Source organism: Colletes gigas, unplaced genomic scaffold (genome assembly GCF_013123115.1).
Source record: "Colletes gigas isolate AHSC1104 unplaced genomic scaffold, ASM1312311v1 Colletes_gigas_Sc00033, whole genome shotgun sequence".
In the NCBI taxonomy this organism is placed as follows: Eukaryota; Metazoa; Arthropoda; class Insecta; order Hymenoptera; family Colletidae; genus Colletes; species Colletes gigas.
In genome coordinates this window covers 104,832-125,422 of record NW_025106662.1, presented here as the reverse complement: position 1 = coordinate 125,422, position 20,591 = coordinate 104,832, and the positions used below count along the sequence as shown (strand labels likewise).

General features: G+C 31.8%; 2 protein-coding genes across 6 annotated transcripts; one reads left to right on the top strand and one right to left on the bottom strand.

The window, feature by feature from the left end:
• Positions 1-1,024: 1,024 nt before the first annotated feature.
• LOC122402081 (venom acid phosphatase Acph-1-like) lies at positions 1,025-6,906 on the top strand. Of its 5 annotated transcripts, none has more exons than XM_043404601.1 (7): positions 1,025-1,061; positions 3,330-3,382; positions 4,117-4,221; positions 4,299-4,564; positions 5,451-5,607; positions 5,905-6,234; positions 6,435-6,905. In XM_043404601.1, exons 4-7 carry the CDS (start codon positions 4,308-4,310, stop codon positions 6,630-6,632), a joined length of 942 nt encoding a protein of 313 aa, XP_043260536.1. In that variant the 5' UTR covers positions 1,025-1,061; positions 3,330-3,382; positions 4,117-4,221; positions 4,299-4,307; the 3' UTR covers positions 6,633-6,905. The 5 variants fall into 5 exon arrangements, with proteins under 5 accessions (XP_043260536.1, XP_043260535.1, XP_043260537.1 ...); XM_043404600.1 differs by lacking the exon at positions 1,025-1,061 and adding an exon at positions 2,271-2,595; XM_043404602.1 differs by lacking the exon at positions 1,025-1,061 and adding an exon at positions 2,847-2,897.
• Positions 6,907-10,485: 3,579 nt separating this feature from the next.
• Positions 10,486-19,997, bottom strand: LOC122402173. Its single transcript, XM_043404769.1, has 14 exons — positions 19,842-19,997; positions 19,412-19,538; positions 18,891-19,001; positions 18,330-18,595; positions 17,598-17,881; positions 17,241-17,449; positions 16,748-17,011; positions 14,648-14,727; positions 14,401-14,596; positions 13,957-14,132; positions 11,906-12,152; positions 11,355-11,481; positions 10,940-11,142; positions 10,486-10,679 (listed from the first exon to the last, which is right to left on the bottom strand). The coding sequence occupies exons 2-14, from the start codon at positions 19,529-19,531 to the stop codon at positions 10,500-10,502; spliced, it is 2,463 nt and encodes an 820-aa protein (XP_043260704.1). The 5' UTR covers positions 19,532-19,538; positions 19,842-19,997; the 3' UTR covers positions 10,486-10,499.
• Positions 19,998-20,591: the final 594 nt, after the last annotated feature.

Genomic DNA, 20,591 nt, shown 5'->3' with positions numbered 1-20,591 from the left:
GGCAATTCAGTGTTATCAGACGGTAGATCAGTATCCAAAGGAAACTCCCCCTCCATTTAAACACACTAATGCATAGCCACCTTGTATGTGAGCTCTGATACTTCGTATAGCTTCGGAGATTCGAGAAAGAAGGCGAATGTAAGTCTTCCCTTCTTGCTCTTAATAGAGCTGAAATCCGATCTCGCGTCACCGGCATACGATTTCGAATTTCGACTGTCCAGGTATTTTTACTTTCCGAACTATGAAAAGGTCGGACCTAATCACAGAAAAACAGTAATTAATGAATAATCAAACCGTGTACATCGATTAATCGAATTGACAAGAAAATGTTCATCGTCGACCTCCTTTCCTATTATTTGAACCTGATACATTTTAGTAGTTCAAATCCCAATTCATAGACGGCGCCTTAAATTTTCAAATTGTAGCGTTACTCTTCTGCTACTGTATATGTTTTATATATGTAAACACAATTGAACAATAACTAATAAACTTTATTAAACTCAATAAAATAATATACGTATTAACGGTTCAGAAGTTGTGCAAGGAATGAATATCAAGCAGTTGCTGAGGGAACAGCATAAAAGTTTACCAAATGAATGTGCACTGTATGGGCATAAGTACCTACCTATACCTATACCTGTGTAAGTATAGAGTAAAAGTAAAATACGTTTTCGCCGAGTTATTTTTTAAACAAATGATGTATTACAATTTAAAATAAAAAATAGGGGATTTGCGGCCCTAATGTGTTATTGAGGGCATCATTTTGAGAAACAAATTGTTCAAAATGATTCCCTTACAAAGTTGCAAATTTTTCTGAAAATCTGATAGACACCTCTGTAATAATTTCATTAATCGATTGATTACTCCAATGAAATTAATCGATTGATTTTAGTCCGTACAGCTTTCGTTACGTTAAAAAAACAAAAGAATTCCTATAATTTCATTTCCTGTCTCACTTCTAGGTACTTATGTTCATTTGTATAACCTGTTGGTAACGTTGCGAGTGATACGAAGATGGTAATGGAGCTCTAGAATCCTAGAGAAATGGACCGAAAAAATACGTATGTACATTCTATGTAAGGTCTATTCGTATACCTGGTCTGTAATTGGATGTAACATCTATTTGTACAGCTCATCCGTATAGCTCATCCATAACACCTTTTAAATGCCCTAACCTACCTCACCTATTACTGTTACGTGCAGGAGCTTCGCTAAAACTCTTCCTGGTTTCCATGACGTTATGTAAGAAATAGTTTCCACGCGTATGCGCGAAAAATTGTGGCAGATTTAACTAGTTCCGTCTATAATATACGTTGTCTACAGTTATATCACAAACACAACTTTCCTACGTGTGCTATCTTTATCGATTACGATGGACGAGTTTAATATGATTAAGAGCATATTCGAAACTGTGTCTAGGGAAGTTTTCCTTTATGAAGGGAAAACAATGCTAAACTAAAACATAATTACTAATTATTTATTTTCTAATATAAAATATAATATTTAAACAATGATCGACTATTATGGTATTATGGTATCGAATACTTGCAGTTCTCATTCTTTTTTCGATGATATAATTGTATCACACTTTAAAGAGTTTAAAATTATTTAGAAATAGCTAGATTTCAACAATCTGGCTACATCCTTGACTAAAACTTTTGTTATCGTAAAATATTATTATCACTATTCACTTGTTATCGCTATCATTAGCCAATGTGGAATGTATTAGAAACCAATAGGATGATCTATCTTATTCTTTATCTGTGATATGACTGACGAATCTGCAAAAAGAGCGCCAAATTAGACATTTATAAAATACTTCTCGATTCACAAATTCAAAGAAACGATAATTTTGTTATATGTTATGAAATATCTAGAATGTGAAAGATGTGTAATGAAATTTCTATTCTCTTATGCACACAACAATTTAACTGTCCTTGATTTTTTGTCTTTTACAATTATACTAACGAAGAATTTGGAGAAAGCATTTATCGTTTCCATTTTATTCCTGGTGTATGTTCTTACTTATGAATTCAATTAAAATTTGAAATGTAAAATGAAAGAGGAAATATACGTACACGTAACAATTAAAAAAAAGTTTCACAGATGTGATAACGTTTGAAATATATGCGTGTAAACATTCTTTGTTTCTAATAAATTTGTGACTGTTGTATAATTGAACCGTTAAATAGCAAGTTGATGCAGTTGCATGACAAATTTCAGAATCTAAGAAAAGAATATGACACAGGAGATAACAGTGTGTTTCGTATCACAAACATAATACCATATTTATTACTTAAGAGCTTACTATAATCGCCATGATATGTTCAGTTAGTCATAAAATCTCCTATATTCGGAGTTAAAACTAGCGATTTCAACCTTTCGCGGTTAGTTTTATATTTCTGATTCATTTAAGTACCGATTACGTAGCATTCTATCGATGCCGAGCGTGGAATATATTAGTGGCCCAACGGATTATTGCTCGTGTCAACGTGATTCCGTAGTTATTTCCAAACAATCTCAACCGTCTTCCATTATATAACGGTGTATCAGTGTATTTAACTTCAAGTTCAAAGGTCACTTACTACGATATGAGTACGTAACGTCTAAATATGTAACATCGATGCATGAAATGTTTCATTACATACTGAAATTGGATACCATTCATTATTAAAAATCTATCTGATTATGTAATTGTCTTCTTGCACCTTGACATAAATTCTAAGTGGTGCTGCCAACTTTAAACAAATACACATATATACACGTATATACAGTGTCTAATTAAATCTATCGCACGATTTTGTTAACGCGCGAACTTATTTGAATTTAATTATTGTTACGACCAAAATAATATCAACCGTCGGCATTTTAATCGTATCTCATTTAAAATGGTGACGGTCGGTATTGTCACTATCAATATTGTCACTATTATATAATATTCTATTTACTGTTTAACTATGAGTTGCTATTCTTGTCTTCATCGTACGTTACAATTTTAGTTTAAGATTTCACTGACACATATTGTTTATAACCTATTTCTCCATATCGTGCGAAAATGTTAAGAAGTGCAATATTTTCATTTTATATATATATATATATATTATTCTGACGAAAGAACAATCGAATATAAGCTACAATATTTGCGTCCGGGTCATCAGTTATCCTATGTAGAGGTCCAGCGTTGCTTCGCATTAAAGTGAAACAGTGTTACTGTCGTACAGCTAAACGTATCGAGCATAGTTCGAAACTTTCACATTTCAAATCACATTTCCTGTTCTTTAATATGACTGATAGAAACTTAGTTGTAACGGTATTTATTATTATCTTAGGTTTATCTATACACTCGACGAAAACAGAATTTCGAGTGGAATTAGTACAAGTGGTAAGTACATATTTTGTTTTAATTTTTATAATCGGTTGTATGAATAAAAACAATAATTTAAGTTTTTTTCATGATACACTCCGAATCCTTCAGATCCGTTGACTTAAGCATTGTTTTCGTGGCTCGATCCTATCAAAGCTAAATATAATAGTTTCGATTATTTTATTTATTTTGTTTCGCTATAATATTCTTAGATGACACTTTACTTTGTTAGACTTACTAGGTTTTTGCAATTTTTTATTCGTTGTAAGGATCTATACATATAACAGAGGTTCTACTTTAATTTATGTACATTTCCCCAAATACAACAGTGTAAATTTCAAATTCTAATACATATTTCGGCATCTTTGTTTACATTACGTTTTAAAGGGATTGAGAACTGTTGTGATATCGATTACGATTCTTAAAACAGTTATAGAAAATATTTTATATTATATGTATATTAGTAAAACATATTAAGTAATTTAATTCAACGTGAAATAGATAATTTACTAAAGGATCCAAGATTAAAATCTTCGTCAAATATTTCATTTTATCGGTATAATAATAACAATAAATCACAAGAATCTCAAACATTAGATAAGGTAACTTTCGTTACGCCTCCCAGGCACCTAATTGTTTTCTTACCTAAATGCTGATATAATAGATGACATTTGAATCGTAAAACTAAATTGTTATGACAGGCACTAATCTCCAATGGATTTTTTTCTCTAAAATTGTCAAAATTTCGTTAGTTATTCAGGCATGGAGAACGAGTACCGCGCCAGAAAGAATTGCTCCTGAACGATCTTCATAATGTGTCGACGTATGAGCCCTGGGGCCTCGGGCAGCTGACAAATGTATACACACGTAACAAGAATAAATCGCGTGTAAGTAGAAAATGGGAATATAGATAACCAATGCCATTCATTTGCAGCAAGGAAAAATGAGAGAATATCGTATAGGAAAAATGTTACGAGATCGTTATAACAAATTCTTAGGCGATATTTATCATCCTAGTGACGTGTACGCTTACAGCACAGACATGGACCGAACAAAAATGTCTCTTCAATTAGTCTTGGCTGCGCTCTATCATCCGTCCCCAACGCAAATGTGGAACAAAGACTTGTCATGGATGCCTATACCGATACATTATATGCCGGAGAAAGTGGACAATATAATGAAACCAGATTTCTCTCCAGTGTAAGTGTCTTACAGCCCAGTCGAACTGTGTTTGCTACAATTTTTATAGGGGGCGCGAGTTTTTGAGGGATTTCCCGTGCAACAGCGCTAGAATTAAACTTTTCTTTTTCATTTTTTTCGTCAAGAATTAGAAGTTTTATTGTACTAGACTTCTAGGAATATAAAGAGAGACTCTTAAACTGTACGATAATATTTTTTTAGTCCATTTTTTATTATCATTTAAATAGTAGTTAAGTCTTGTAATCTTATCCGCCGATCTAACCATAGTTGGTGTACAACGTAGCATTCATTATAGAGATAAGAACGCAACAAACGAATAATGTTCTGAAAGCTGGTTGGTTTCCACTGGCACTGAACCTATTTTAAACAAAAAATATGGAAAATTTAAAAAAATATAACATTTTGAGGAAAATTTTTGTTTGGATATAAAAATTTTGTCTTCAAAATGCTATAGTTTTTTAAATTTTTTATATTTTTTGCTAAAATAGGTTCATTGTCAATGGGAACTAACCAGCCTTAAGAACACTTTTAGTTTGTTGCGTTTTAATCTCTATGATGAAGACTGTTATTTAATAAAAGATAATAAAAAATGAACTAAAAAAAATATTTTCATATAGTTTAAGGGTGTTTCTTCGTGTTCCTAAAAGTCTATAATAATAGAACTTTTAATTCTGTATGAAGAAAATTAAAAAGGAAACTTTAATTTTAATGCTGTTACACGAGAATCTCCCTTTAAGTGAAACGGAACTGAAAGTAATCTGTAAAAATTTGCGTCGAATTTTACTAAAATTCGTAAAAGCAAAAAACACCAAAAAGATTATTTGCTTTGATACACCTTTTTTAGATTGCTAGACAAATTAAAATTGTAAGAAATATTGTATTACAGGTATTTGGACGCGCTAAAGACAGTGAGAAAATCAGAAGAGGTTCTTAACAAAATCTCAGTGTTCAGCGATTTACTCAAGTTTCTGTCTCAGAAAACTAGCATAAATATAACTCGAACGAGCCAAGTGTATGAAATTTATAATTTGCTGGTAGCACAGGTGCAGTTAATCATTTAGAAATAATTTAAGATTATTCTGTCACACTAAAAAAAAGCTTCCTTTTACATTTTTTGCAAAAAACGATGGTTCTGCTCACTTTTTTATTTACCTTTCGAGAATGCACACAAATCTTTTTAATATAATTATTTAATAATCGGTACGTCCAAACAAGTAAAAAAAACATTTTGTTTGGTAAAGAAAGCTTATTTTTTCGATCGAATTTGTAGGAGATCCTCTTAATACTTGCATCGTTTAAATGTATTTGTTCGTGTTACATTTATTGAAATGATTTTGCAGAAAAGCATGAATCTGGTAATGCCAGAATGGTGCACCGATGATGTTTACAAAAATATTCAGGATGTTGTTAGACTCGAGTATAAGATTCGTTCTTACACGTCGCTAATGAGACGACTGAACGGTGGCGCACTTATCAAAAGATTTATCGATAACATAAAACGTAACGAAGATAGCGCTACACCACGAAAAATTTACTTGTATAGCGGTCACGAAACGAATATCGCAGGATTCGTGAGAGCGCACAATGTCACTGTGCCGGATCTGCCAATGTATGGTTGTGCAATCATATTTGAAAAATTAAGCGACGCAGCTGGCAAGCACTTTATTAGGGTAATTTATTCAGAAAGACGTTTTAATGCATGATATCATTGACAAAAGGAAAACGTACAGCTTACAATAAGGAATGGATCAGCTAAATTGATCGAATCAATTATTTCTTTAATTAGTAAACGACTGAAAATTGCTTTTATCGTGGATAAAAAAAATTATCATGTTTTTCAGCCAAATTGCATTATTTCATGTGTTTCTAGATGATTCTATGGACTGGAAGTACGGAAGAGTTGATACCTTATAAATTCCCTGGCTGCGACGAGATCTGTCCAATCGATAAGTATATTGAGTTAGTACAAAATGTCATTCCATCGGAACAAGAAATGAATCATATATGGGATTATATATCGAAAGAAGAACTTTGTAAGCTGTACGAAGAAAAATTGAATCCTAACTAAAATGTTCAAAAAGTTGATATTACTGAATTCTTTACTTAAATTAATGTAATGAAACATTTACGTAAACGATATAAAAATTAGCACATATCACAGTAGAAACAAATGTATTTTAATTAGTAATGTTCATGTTAGAACGTTATTTCAACAGTATTACCACAAATCGGTAATAAAATATACATGTGTAGAATAGAGAAACGTAGAAGCTAATGAATAAAATTTTTGAAAACAAAAATAGAAACACTTTAATACTTGATCTATGTGTATATATTTAAACTAAATTGTGTATATGTGTGTGGATTAAAGAGTTGCGGGATCCAATTGGGAATTGGACATTTCAGTCAAAATCTGTTTTAGAGAAATGATTTATTAAAAATATTAATTTTATTTTTTGTGTACCTACTTTAGTCATACGCAGTGTGGCCAGATCGGGCATAATTGAGTGCATCGAAATCGACAACAGTGACGACGAACTTCCTTAGCGTCTAACGGAATGGTGGGGATAGCAGGCATACACTACCGCACGAGCCACGTGTACGTGAGCTCGGCGCTTGCGCACAACTTCGGGAAATCGATAAAGAACGCTAGTGTGAGCCTTTCCTTCTTGCTCTTGTAAAAGACAAAACAACTGAAATACGATCTCGCGATAAGTGGCATACGATTCCAAGTCTCGACTGCCCCAGCATTTTTACTTTCCGACCTATATGTAAGGTATAAGGAAATTTATAAAGTATCATAATGAAAAAAATTTTGAAGTTTTTTTTTAGCGGAAATACACGTTTTAGGACCCCCTGATCATATTGTGACTATTGAAAAAAAGACATTTTTTTTGTTCCTCAACGACTAACAATAAGTGAATTGCAATAACGAAAAAAAAATTTCGAAATTTTTTTTTAGCGGAAATACACGTTTTGGGACCCCCTGATCATATTGTGACTATTGAAAAAAACGATATTTTTTTTTGTTCCTATGCTATTAACATGATTGCGTCTAAACGGCTGAATGAATTTCAATGAAACTTAACATTTAAGTTTTATGTTCTCGTTTTAAGGTCTCATTATATTTTAAGCGTGATCAGCTCCCATATAATGATGATTATACGTTTTTAGTTTTATAATTATTTCGATACATACACATCATTTGTAACAAATTTTTAAAGCGATTTATATAAATCTTAAGAAGGATTAAGATCAAATATATTTTTCTCCTATCTTTCCTAGACAGGAAAAATTAAACGAAATCTTATGCCTTGCATACCTACCTAAACCACATAAAAAACGTATTCCACAAATATTTTAGAATAATGTTGTTCAAAGCAGTCTTACTCGTAAAGGGTTAATTAAGGGTTAATTAAAATGAAAAACCACTCTTAGCCAGTACCGTGCACGCTACAAAAATAGATTACTACTGACTTTTCCCACTATGTTTTTTAATAACCGTATCAAATTGTTACACACAATCAAATGTTATATATTTGACTTAACTTTACATAACAAAATAATTGTAACGATAGGTAAAAGAATAACGTGCACGCTACCGTTCAATGGAAACCACGGGAAGGTGATGGTCACTTCCATCAGGAGGGAAATGTAAAAAATTGTTATTTCTTTGTAACATTATCACATGGCATATATTAGAACGTCTATATTCTTCTTTCCTTTTTTTTTGATTCCCCTCTAAATTCATTTCTGCAAAATGAAATATATTAAATTGACGTCTATATACTGCTATTCATTCGATAGAACTTTATTTCTAATTATTGCCTTTTAAAAACCTATGGGAACTGTGCTATACAGGGTGTTCGGCCACCTCTAGCAAAAATTTTAATGAGCGATAGTAGAGGCCAAAATAAGACGAAAATCAAGAATACCAATTTGTTGATGGAAGCTTCGTTAAAAAGTTATTAACAATTAAATTCAAAAATTTCAAATCGTTCTGGAAAAATTATTTTCGGTTGCGGGGGTCAACTACAATCATTTTTGGTGAGTACACATACCTCCGAAATCCTATCTACTTTCGAGAAAAAAAATAGAGAAGGTGTGAAATTATTCGAGAAAATTAAAAAATTGCAAATCGTTGTGGAAAAATTATTTTCGGTTGTAGGGTTCAATTACAGTCATTTTTGGTGAATAGACATACCCCCGAAATCTTGCGCATTTTCGAGAAAAAAATTCAGTAAGGGCGGCACTTTAAACGTTAATAACTTTTTAACGAAGCTTCCATCAACAAATTGGTATTCTTGATTTTCGTCTTATTTTGGCCTCTACTATCGCTCATTAAAATTTTTGCTAGAGGTGGCCGAACACCCTGTATAGCACAGTTCCCATAGGTTTTTAAAAGGCAATAATTAGAAATAAAGTTCTATCGAATGAATAGCAGTATATAGACGTCAATTTAATATATTTCATTTTGCAGAAATGAATTTAGAGGGGAATCAAAAAAAAAGGAAAGAAGAATATAGACGTTCTAATATATGCCATGTGATAATGTTACAAAGAAATAACAATTTTTTACATTTCCCTCCTGATGGAAGTGACCATCACCTTCCCGTGGTTTCCATTGAACGGTAGCGTGCACGTTATTCTTTTACCTATCGTTACAATTATTTTGTTATGTAAAGTTAAGTCAAATATATAACATTTGATTGTGTGTAACAATTTGATACGGTTATTAAAAAACATAGTGGGAAAAGTCAGTAGTAATCTATTTTTGTAGCGTGCACGGTACTGGCTAAGAGTGGTTTTTCATTTTAATTAACCCTTAATTAACCCTTTACGAGTAAGACTGCTTTGAACAACATTATTCTAAAATATTTGTGGAATACGTTTTTTATGTGGTTTAGGTAGGTATGCAAGGCATAAGATTTCGTTTAATTTTTCCTGTCTAGGAAAGATAGGAGAAAAATATATTTGATCTTAATCCTTCTTAAGATTTATATAAATCGCTTTAAAAATTTGTTACAAATGATGTGTATGTATCGAAATAATTATAAAACTAAAAACGTATAATCATCATTATATGGGAGCTGATCACGCTTAAAATATAATGAGACCTTAAAACGAGAACATAAAACTTAAATGTTAAGTTTCATTGAAATTCATTCAGCCGTTTAGACGCAATCATGTCAATAGCATAGGAACAAAAAAAAAATATGTTTTTTTGTAGTAGTCACAATATGATGAGGGGGTCCTAAAACGTGTATTTCCGCTAAAAAAAATTTCGAAATATTTTTTTCGTTATTGAAATTCTCTTATTGTTAGTCGTTGAGGAACAAAAAAAATGTCTTTTTTTCAATAGTCACAATATGATCAGGGGGTCCTAAAACGTGTATTTCCGCTAAAAAAAAACTTCAAAATTTTTTTCATTATGATACTTTATAAATTTCCTTATACCTTACATATAGGTCGGAAAGTAAAAATGCTGGGGCAGTCGAGACTTGGAATCGTATGCCACTTATCGCGAGATCGTATTTCAGTTGTTTTGTCTTTTACAAGAGCAAGAAGGAAAGGCTCACACTAGCGTTCTTTATCGATTTCCCGAAGTTGTGCGCAAGCGCCGAGCTCACGTACACGTGGCTCGTGCGGTAGTGTATGCCTGCTATCCCCACCATTCCGTTAGACGCTAAGGAAGTTCGTCGTCACTGTTGTCGATTTCGATGCACTCAATTATGCCCGATCTGGCCACACTGGTCATACGTCATGAGAGACAGATAGAAAAATTGATTTTATAATATCTCCTTTTTCAGCCTTTAAAAATAATTTCTAAAGAATTTATTGTTGAATTACAAATAAATTATTTAAATTAAATATTTAGTAAATATTTACATATAAATAATATTAAATAAATAAAAGTTAGATAAATAGTATCGTTTCAATAGTTAGATTGTTGTTTTATTGCTGAATTAATTTCGTTGGTATTTCCACATAATGCTGCTATATCTTTAGGTATTACCGGTGCTACGAAGTTTTTGAATTTGTCCAACGAGCACATTTCTTTACCACAACCGGGTAATTTCAAAATTCTTATATCATCGTTATTTCTGTAAAGTATCTGTGAACAATGAAAACGAAACAAAAAATACAAATTATTATTTTTGTAACAAGCAATAATTTTCACGTGGAAAAGATGTATAGAAGATGTGAAATTATTACTATGCCAGAAGATATGTATTTTATCTTTTATAGACAATTATATAAAATTAATATACATAGAAGTGAAAAAATAAATAGAAAATATTTACAGTTCAATTATTTTAGTATGATGGTAAATACACTAGCAGTTACTAGTTAATTTATGTATTACAACATTACCTGCACGTAATATTTATTATTGACTTCGTGTAATTCAAACATGACAGTACTACTGTAGGAAGGAATTTCATAGTCGAAATTGTCCAATACTACGAGTATAGCCGCAATGTTTAATTCATGGCCAGCATACATAAATGCTTTTCGCGTATCAATCTGATTTAAATAGTTATCTACGTTTTTCAACCATTCACGAACCCATATTCCTATTGAACATAATAATCAAATATTATATTAAATATGTACGTAACTTGATTTACACTATATGGTAACAGATACTGTTACAATAAATATTTTAGTATATGTATAAATATGTCGTCAATGAGTAAATAATATTTAATATTTTAAAAAATTATTTCATGAAAAATTGTCATATTAAAAATAATCGTATAATGTATATTAATGGTTTTAAACTTACCACCTAATAGTTGTTTTAATTCCGGAGTACGAGTCCGAATTAAAATATCATACGTGGCAAGCTCATCCAATCTTCCATCTGGGAAAACCTTTTTTGTCCATTCGGGCAATTTTAAACCAATATCTCTCTAGAATATTAAAAATATGCAAATAAATAGGTTTACTTATAGTTTTTTATCTCTTAGAATACTAAAAAAGGTAAAGATTAATACTATTTCTAATGCGATTTATATGTATACGTATATTTCGACCACAAGGTGCATTTTAACACATTTACGCTTAAATATTTAATAATGTGAATTTTCAATGATGTGATAATTTCGAAAAATGCATCTGTCTACAGGTCACCAAGCTGTTAAGTCTTTTGTTTATTTCAACAAATCACATCTCGAAACACCATTCGCATTATCGGTGAGATACAGTGTAATTTATGTGCCGGAGTCACTGAAAATTGGGTGTATCGTATTCACTCCACCCAAACGCATTCATAATAGTCATTTAAATGATATCGTAGAATAAATTATGGAAAATAATTCTAAAAATATTATTCACCTGCGCGTACAATGTTTGACGCAAACTAAATGTCCTTTGTTGAGTGATATTACTCCCTGTATGCTCCGATAGGTATCGATAAATATCACTGTTTTCTTTTTCATATTTCACTATATCTTTGTCCGTTTTTTCAACATTATTTCTCCATTTTTTTGCATTTGTGCAAAACAGGCCGTTGTAAAGATAATCGGTTGCAAATGGCGGCGCCCATACTGGTATAGGCTGCCAATTTAGCTGAGGATTCCACCTGTAATATTGAATCGTTTTATTTTTATCGATCAACACTTCTTTACGACGTTATATCAATTCTTCGTTAAACTTTTGTGTCAATAACCAAAATATTCAGGGTTGTTCAATAACCACAAGCATATAAGTATTTAAAGTCCTTATACTCGATAGTTTCTTCATACATTGTTATTTTAAAAACGCAAATTAATGTATTAGGTCGTTCCATATGTTCGTGCCGAGTTTTTTACTACAATCTAAAACAATATTTTAAAGATATAATGGAATTTTATGGAGAACAGTAAACCTCTTCTCGTTCGACAACTCCCTCCCCTTCCTTTGGCGAAGCCATTTTATCGTCGCTTTGATTTTGTATTAAAATGTAGTTCAACACATTTCATTAAAATGTTGATATTCCCAAATTGTTTATCCACTAATAAGGCTGGAGATTGTTGTATTTTATTTTTTATAAGGTTCGGTTTTATTATACAGGGTGTTCGGCCACCCCTGAGAAAAATTATAATGAGAGATTCTAGTGGCCAAAATAAGACGAAAATCAAGAATACCAATTTGTTGATTTAGACTTCGTTAAAAAGTTATTAACGTTTAAAGTTCCAGCCGTACTAAATTTTTTCCTCGAAAATGCGTAGGATTTCGGGAGTATGTCTATTCACAAAAAATGCTTATAATTAACCCCTGCAACTAAAAATAATTTTTCCAAGACGATTCGAAATTCTTTAATTTTACCGAAAAATTTCAACACCTACTCGAATTTTTTTCTCGAAACTGAGTAGGATTTAGAAGGTATGTCTATTCATTAAAAATACTTGTAATTAACCCTCTCAACCGAAAATAATTTTTCCAGAACGATTTGAAATTTTTTTTCGCCGGAAAATTTAGGCAGTCGATTTTTCTTACAAATGTGTTTTTCATTTTTAATGAATTTGTTTGCGCGCTGTACAGAAAAGTTGTTTAATACTTTTTTGTGGGTATCCATGAGATCTACTTCAGAAAAAAGTTTCATTGAAATATATTCACTATCGCAGGAGTTATGGCTGTTTGAAAATTGAACCATTTTTATGGGGGTTTTCTCATTTTACGGGATCAAGGAACAACTTTTTCAATATTGTTAGAATTTCTACATATTCTCCACCAAAATACGCATTGTTTGCCGTTTGAAACATTAAAATCTTCCAATCCGATCAGAAGTTATGATGTATTAAAGATTCGTATCGGGCAGACATTTCTGGCCAGAAATTATAATTTTGGTAAGGAATTTTTTTCTCGAAGCTGCGTAGGATTTCGGGGGTATATCTTTTGACCAAAAATGCTTATAATTGACCCCTGCAACTGAAAATATTTTTTCCAGAACTATTTGAAATTTTTTAATTTAATTTTTTAATAACTTTTTATCGAAGCCTTAATCAAGAAATTGATATTCTTGATTTTCGTCTTATTTTGGGCTCTAGAATCTCCCATTAAAATTTTTTCCAGGGGTGGCCGAACATCCAGTTTATACTAAGAAAAATATTCATGCAATTCCAAACTTCGAGCTTTAACATAATATCTGTTTGTTTCAAAGTATGAATTATAGACGTTAGTATGTTTAAAATTTCAAAACTCTCGTGAACTGACAAAGTTTGTTTGTTTTCTATTAAATTACAAATTTTATCCTCGTCAATTTCAAGAATATTGAACAGCTCGAACTTTTGGGACGACCTAATAGAATTGTCCAAAGAATCTGGATCCAGAGCAATATTACAATATTATAAGAACATTCAACTTGGTTATTGACATAACAGTTAATAATTGAAAATTAAGTTTACATTTGTTCTTTGCATGGCGGATACATTCCAGCAGCCACGAGTTCTCCAGTCATTACCACTCTCTCTATTTCGTCAGCACGAAACCATACAAATTCCTTTGAGTAAATTGGCCCTAAGAATTTATCGTATCTTTTTCGAAAGTACTGGCCAAGTTTATACGATGACATTTTACCAGCCTATACGAATTACAAATTTCACATAACTTGACTATACTGTCGTAGACTCATGTCCAGTATCGAACTTACATTTTGATTTCTGATTCATTATTTAGCAATAGAGTTACGTGTAATAGAAGGAACGATAAGTCAGTTATCTTAGTTAATTTTGAAATTTTAACAAGAATATAATAAACGAAAATGCGATTTATAAAAACATTTCTAATTATTTTTGTTAATCAAAAATACCAAAGTGACTAATATAATTGTGTAAATAAGTGATATGTACGTTTGTTAGGCTGCCGTATCCTTCTGGTTCGTACGATTTGCTGTCATAAGGGTCGTGCGGATAAAACGTCCTTCCTTCCGTAGGCATTCTGTTTCCATGTCTAAATACTGCCTGTACAAGTTTAAGTTCAGCCACGCACGGTTGAAAATAAAATAGACAAGCAAGTATCGTTAAACTCCCCGCAATGTTCATTTTTCTGGAGATAATAAAGTAATAATAAATAAATAAAAAATACACGCTTTAACACTTTGATATGGGCGCACGTTTCACGCGAAGACTGTCATCTTCGTATACTCCTTCATTATCCTCAAAAACATACGTTAAAATCTATTTCTGAATTATGAATTTACGCTTATCGAAATTTATGGTTAACGGATTTAACGTGAATTATCAACTGGTTTCTAAAACGGTTCGTTGATCGATTTGATATGAACAGCCCTTTAAGAATATCTCTCGTAAAAATCACAAAAATTTTGCCAAGTTGGTCATCCATCGAATAAATCACTTTTTGTAGAAGAAGAATACAGTCGAATTTATTTAGAATAAAAACGCACGAACTTTTCGTTCAACCTGTTAACCCGCGATAACCTACTGTTCGATATTTTAAATTCAGAACAATTTGTGGAATATTGAACTCGGTTTACAAACGTTATAACACGTGTTGATAATTGATTAAAGAATTACCTTTTAACAATGCCACAGAAAATGTCTTGCACTGGTTACACCGAAATGCTGACGTCTCAACGCGCAACGAATAAAGAACGTTTGCTCCGTTCTGACGGTTACTTTACATCTGATTTTATAACTGAGCATATATTTCCATTCGGCCAAGAGTCCACGACCCTCATTAACGCTCGACAAAGTACTTATTTCCTCGAACTCTGACAAACAGTAAGCGGAAGTGTTCAAAATTCGGATCCGATTCCTGGAGAGTCCTTACCCAACGGAATTTGAAAACAGAAATTATAACGTTGAGTCACGAGGAAAAGAAAATCATTGCACTAGGAAGTGTTTGACGCATGGGTCTTTTTAAGACAGTGACTCGTTGATAGGAGGAGAAAACCGCACGCGATTTTTCAATATAGCAAATTGCAGTACATTACGTAATCGTAACAGCACTAAACAGAACAATGCACTCACAATTCCGATCGTTGCACTTGTGTATATTTAATTATATTTTTTCAACAAATAAAACTTCGTTAACACGAAGTCTATTGTTTTTAATGTTTCATTTGTTTCACCGATATGGTTGGTTCAAGGTTATTTAAGTGAAACTAAACTAAAAAATTATGTTATTTAGTTGCTGAAGTGGAAAATGGATTAGATTCGCTTTTTGTGAGAATGTAAACATAGCAGGTGCAACTTAGAATATTACTACTGTGATCTAGAAAGGTTTAGTAAACTAATAACGCGACGTTTTGTTTGACAGATTTTGATCAGAAAGAATGATCCGTGTGGTTGACCTAAAAAGACTATAGATAAGCTACAGTCTCGTGTTATCGAATTTACTAAAGATATAATTTTGAGTTTCAAGTACAACAACATAATAGAGAGTTTAGATTAAATATTAAATTCTATAACAAACGTGAACGTAAATGTAAATTATATAGATTATAATTTTTGTAAATAAAACATATTCAGCACGAAACGATAAAACAATAGTAAAGTTTATAGTATTTTATGAAAACCTTTTTCCTATCGTGTAAAAGAACATATTTTCAGAAATAATATTATAGAACATTAAAGCTCTACAAAATGTGTTTATACTTTTCCTTTCTCTAAATTCTGCTTTCAGTTTATAGAAACTTGATTCGACAATATTATGGCAACTTCTTAAATATAAATAACGTTTAAGTTTAGCGTTGTATAATTATCAAAAAATTACGATTAAATAATTACAAGAAATTAATTTCAATTAAATCTATATAAATTTATTTTGCACATACAAATAATAGGTACAGCATATTTCTTCAAAGAAAAGATGGCCTTGAGCTTTTTCGTTAACGATACGTTAGTCAGTATTTGTGGGTTAGAAAATAAATAAGTTATTGAATCAATCACGCGTCAAGCATCGCAAGACAGTAAGTACAAACCATTATTATTCTAAATAATATTAGAAATTTAAATAAATTTGAATATTATTGTTCAATGACTATAATTGCAGGTTACATCGAAATATGTAATTTTCTATGTATATTCTCTCTATACATAAAAGATAGTAAACGACTAATTTTCCTCGCGCCTAAGTATCTGTAACGTTAGGTAACATGCAATTTAAATCAATGATTTTAATAAGTCTTTGATTAATGCAGGATATTGCATTATTCGCACAGTATATCATTTCTTAACAGTTTTCTTTGGTTTGACGAGGAATAAATTCAACATCATAGGCTCGTGCTTTTCTTATTAAGTTATAATTGTCCAAATCTATTTCTTCGTTTGATTTTTCATCGGCGTAATCTGGCGTTATTCTCTTGTCGCAAACCAATTCTTCCTTGGATGGCATCAAATTCTCAGTAAGCTCCAAGTATTTGTCCAGAGGACACATAATATCACAGCCAGGAAGACGGAGCTCTTCTACTTTCGACGGAATGCCCAAATAATGAAGAATCTGCAAGTATGATTCGAATCTTCGTTATAAATAATTCGCATTCTGAAGTAGCTACGTATTGAAATTGAAACAACTACAAAGAATCTACGACTAGATTTTCAATATAGATTCGATATACACTGACACCACATAACTTTCCTCCATACCTGACTTTGAACTCTGACGAGGAGGTAATAAAATAAAAATTAAAGAAGAAAAAGAGACGAATAACTGATAATATTTTACAAACCTTTACGTAATAGTTATTATTTAGTTCGTGGAGTTCCATTATCACGCCGCTGGAATATTCGGGTACGTGCGGACGATATACCTGAAAAGCGTGCAAAATGGCGCTGACAACGTTTTCGTGACCACTGTACAGGTATATCTTCCGTTCGTCCTTTAATGTTCCAGTTATGGAGGTCAGCATGGTTTTCGTGACAAGTCGAAGATACGGTCCTGAAACGCGAATAAGACGAACAGGATCAAAAACTGAGAATAACAATTCTACAACCCCAAAAATAAAGTAAAATCGGGATAGGATCAAAGCTAGATCATGAAGCAAGGATAGTAATCGAATAGATGAAAATTAACGAAACTATCTTACCTGCGTAGAGCCTTCTTAGCAATGGAGTAGAACAAGAAATATCGTACGCGAATACAGTTCCATTCCACAGCTCACCATATGGAAATATGTCGTGTGTCCACTGTGGCAAAGAAAGCCCCATAGAATGTTCGGCCATTAATAAATGATACATATTGTACATATCCCAGGGTTCTGTTATATTCCTTCCAGTCCACGTTGTTAATTGTTTCATAAATTTACTATATTTTGCCAATTCTCTGCGTCCCTCAGGCGAATATAATACTCGGTCGTATTCAGCTGAATATCTATGGAGAAAATATTATTCATAAAAATTTCAAGATTCAAGTTTAAATATTTTCAATATTTAACCGTGTAAAAATTTCAGCAAATAAACATAAAGCGTTGCGGATGAACATAAGTTGCATTCGTAACTGCGAAGATAGCGAAATTTGCACGTTTATGTTAAGGGGGGATTTCCGTGTAACGGCTCTAAAAATATTTCATATTTAGGAAACTTTTTTCAAATCTTTATTAATTCGAAATGTACTTTTTTTAGGGTATAAGGAGTCATCTTCAAATTACAGTTAATGTTTTCTTTGAGCTTAAAATTTTACTAGCTTATTCTTGAAACGCTGTACAAATTCAATTTGTAGCTGATTTTCTTTGGCATATTGCCTTTCGTTTCACAGAATACGTTAGAGATATCATTTATTCAGTTTGTATACATAAATATAGCGCTACTTTGAGACTTACTGAGGACAGTCTTCTGGAAGAAAGATGTTGTCTTCGTATCGACGTATGTACTGTGTGGGAATCGGTTGCCAATTTAATTGTGGGTTCCATTTTTGTTCTGCGTTTGGTTGAAACAGCGCTGCCAGAACGAGTTGCAATGACATTTTGGTTCTATCATAATCTGAACTGATACCCCAGACGGAGCGTGGCGTGTAAGTGGAGCCCAAGAACTTTAAATATCTCTGCCTTAGAACTTTTCCCAGTTGATATTCTCTCCTTTTGCCCGACTGTAATGTTTAAAACTTTTTGTTTAACTTTAACCAATTGATTTGTATCAACTATACGATCGATCAATTTATCATCAAAATATATTTAGAAATGCAAATCATCGAAATATTATCACGATACGAATTTTCAGACGAATAGAAATAAATTTATTTTATGTAAAATCCAATACATTTAATGTTAGTAATAGACGGATTAATTATGAGATTTAAACTCTAAATTACTAACAATAAATAATTTTAAATGGCAACAAATTTTTAAAGAATAATCAAACATTTGAAAAATAAAGGTACTTACGTTAGTTAATTGACCACGACCCATTGGAGAGAAATTGGAATTGAGATAGGGATCGTTCGGATACGTTTCTTGGACACTGTGGTCCGGTGTCCTATCGCCATGTCTAAATAGCTGTGAATTTACAAACGGTGCATTTAAAAATTAATTAAATTTTTTACAACTTGCTTCGTCTTTCTGCAATTGATAGTTCAAAAAATGTTAAACAAAAGAGTCGATAATTATTTCGAAAAAGTTATCAGAAATCATAATTGTAATCGTACTGGAATGTGACTTTGAGGTGCATAGTTTTAAATTTATATGTATAGTAATAATATTTTATCTGTTTTATACCTTAATCGAACATAAAATTTCTTTAATGAATAAATATATCTACTTACAAGACCCTTTTGTTATTCAAACTTGCCAGTGACTCAAATCATATCCCAACACGATTAGGGTTAAATAAAAATATACGATTTTCATTTTGACTGGACGTTTTGCATCTAGAAAACGTGCTAAAAATAAATAACCGTGTTTCTTACCACGTTCACTTGACGAAGTTCTGCACCAACGGACGTGACACAAATTATTGCTGCTAAACCAATGATCACAATCATTGGTAAGGAACGCTTACAACCACTAAACGAAATCATCTTAGACATTTTTCTCCTGTAACGAACAAGAACATTTCGATAAAATTAATTTTATTTTAGAAACTTTATATAAAAACTTCATTCCTGTTTATCAGTTAAATAGACGAGATTTTAGTGCTTTCGTACACATTTCAATAATTTGCACTGAACGTTTTTGGTAAACCTTTTTTTAATTTTGTTTCGAGTTAAAACATTCAAAGATTAAATGCTCAATTTGTTTACAAACAAAGAATGTCTTCGAATTATTTCAATTGTTCTTATTCGATTAGTATTTTTTTTAATTTTTGAGACAGTCAATTGAAATGCGCCATTTCCTTACGTTTTAACTACTTAAATAAATGACTCCGATGGACTATGTAGGAAATAATTAACAATACTGATGTTCCGTTTGTCAGACGTAGCGAAGCACTGGCTATATTGTCGATGTGCAACTGATTTTAAAGGAGAGTAATACGTCAAAGGAACATGTCTTTCCTTAGAATGGTTTATCAATGATTTTGGTGTCAGTAAAATACAGTGCAAAATGAGACCCCCTTCTAGGCGCGTCTAGAATCACATGTTTTTTTTATCGCATAATTACGCACGGAACGATAAGAAAAAGGAAAACCTAGTAAGGATTTTCGTTCTAATGACGCATCAAATATCCCTAAAGTATACAAAATGTGGATCACCCGCGTTTATTATAAACATGGTAATCACAGATACAGTTCACGCTGGAGAATATTTCCCATTAGATCATTCTTCTCTTTTCCTAGTTGAATCATTTAACTTCGTAACCTTCGATAACTCGGAAATTATTCGTCCTACAGGAAAATGGTTCAAATAAAAATTACATGGTATTAAGAGAGCTGTGTAACCCAATAGTTAATTATTTATTGTTTTATAATTTTTATAAGTTTTAACGGTTCTGTAAGTGACATGAAAACAACCATTAATATGTAGTGTTAAAGCAGAAATGGAATTATTCAGTAGAGCAGTATAATGGATACAATATGACGAAATTAATTGTCGATACATAGATTATATGCTAATAATCATCTTGTATTAAATTATTTTTTATACATTTCTA

Bases quoted from the DNA above. Each gene is read 5' to 3' on its own strand.
- LOC122402081 (XM_043404597.1), top strand. From the start codon at position 3,284: ATGACTGATAGAAACTTAGTTGTAACGGTATTTATTATTATCTTAGGT. The intron at 4,222-4,298 runs GTATACACACGT...ATTCATTTGCAG, and splicing joins GCCTCGGGCAGCTGACAAAT to CAAGGAAAAATGAGAGAATA. The intron at 4,565-5,450 runs GTAAGTGTCTTA...ATTGTATTACAG, and splicing joins AAACCAGATTTCTCTCCAGT to GTATTTGGACGCGCTAAAGA.
- LOC122402173 (XM_043404769.1), bottom strand. From the start codon at position 19,531: ATGTCTAAGATGATTTCGTTTAGTGGTTGTAAGCGTTCCTTACCAATG. The intron at 14,597-14,647 runs GTGTTAAAGCGT...TATTATCTCCAG, and splicing joins AAACGTGCGCCCATATCAAA to AAAAATGAACATTGCGGGGA. The intron at 11,482-11,905 runs GTGAATAATATT...TTAATATTCTAG, and splicing joins GTCAAACATTGTACGCGCAG to AGAGATATTGGTTTAAAATT.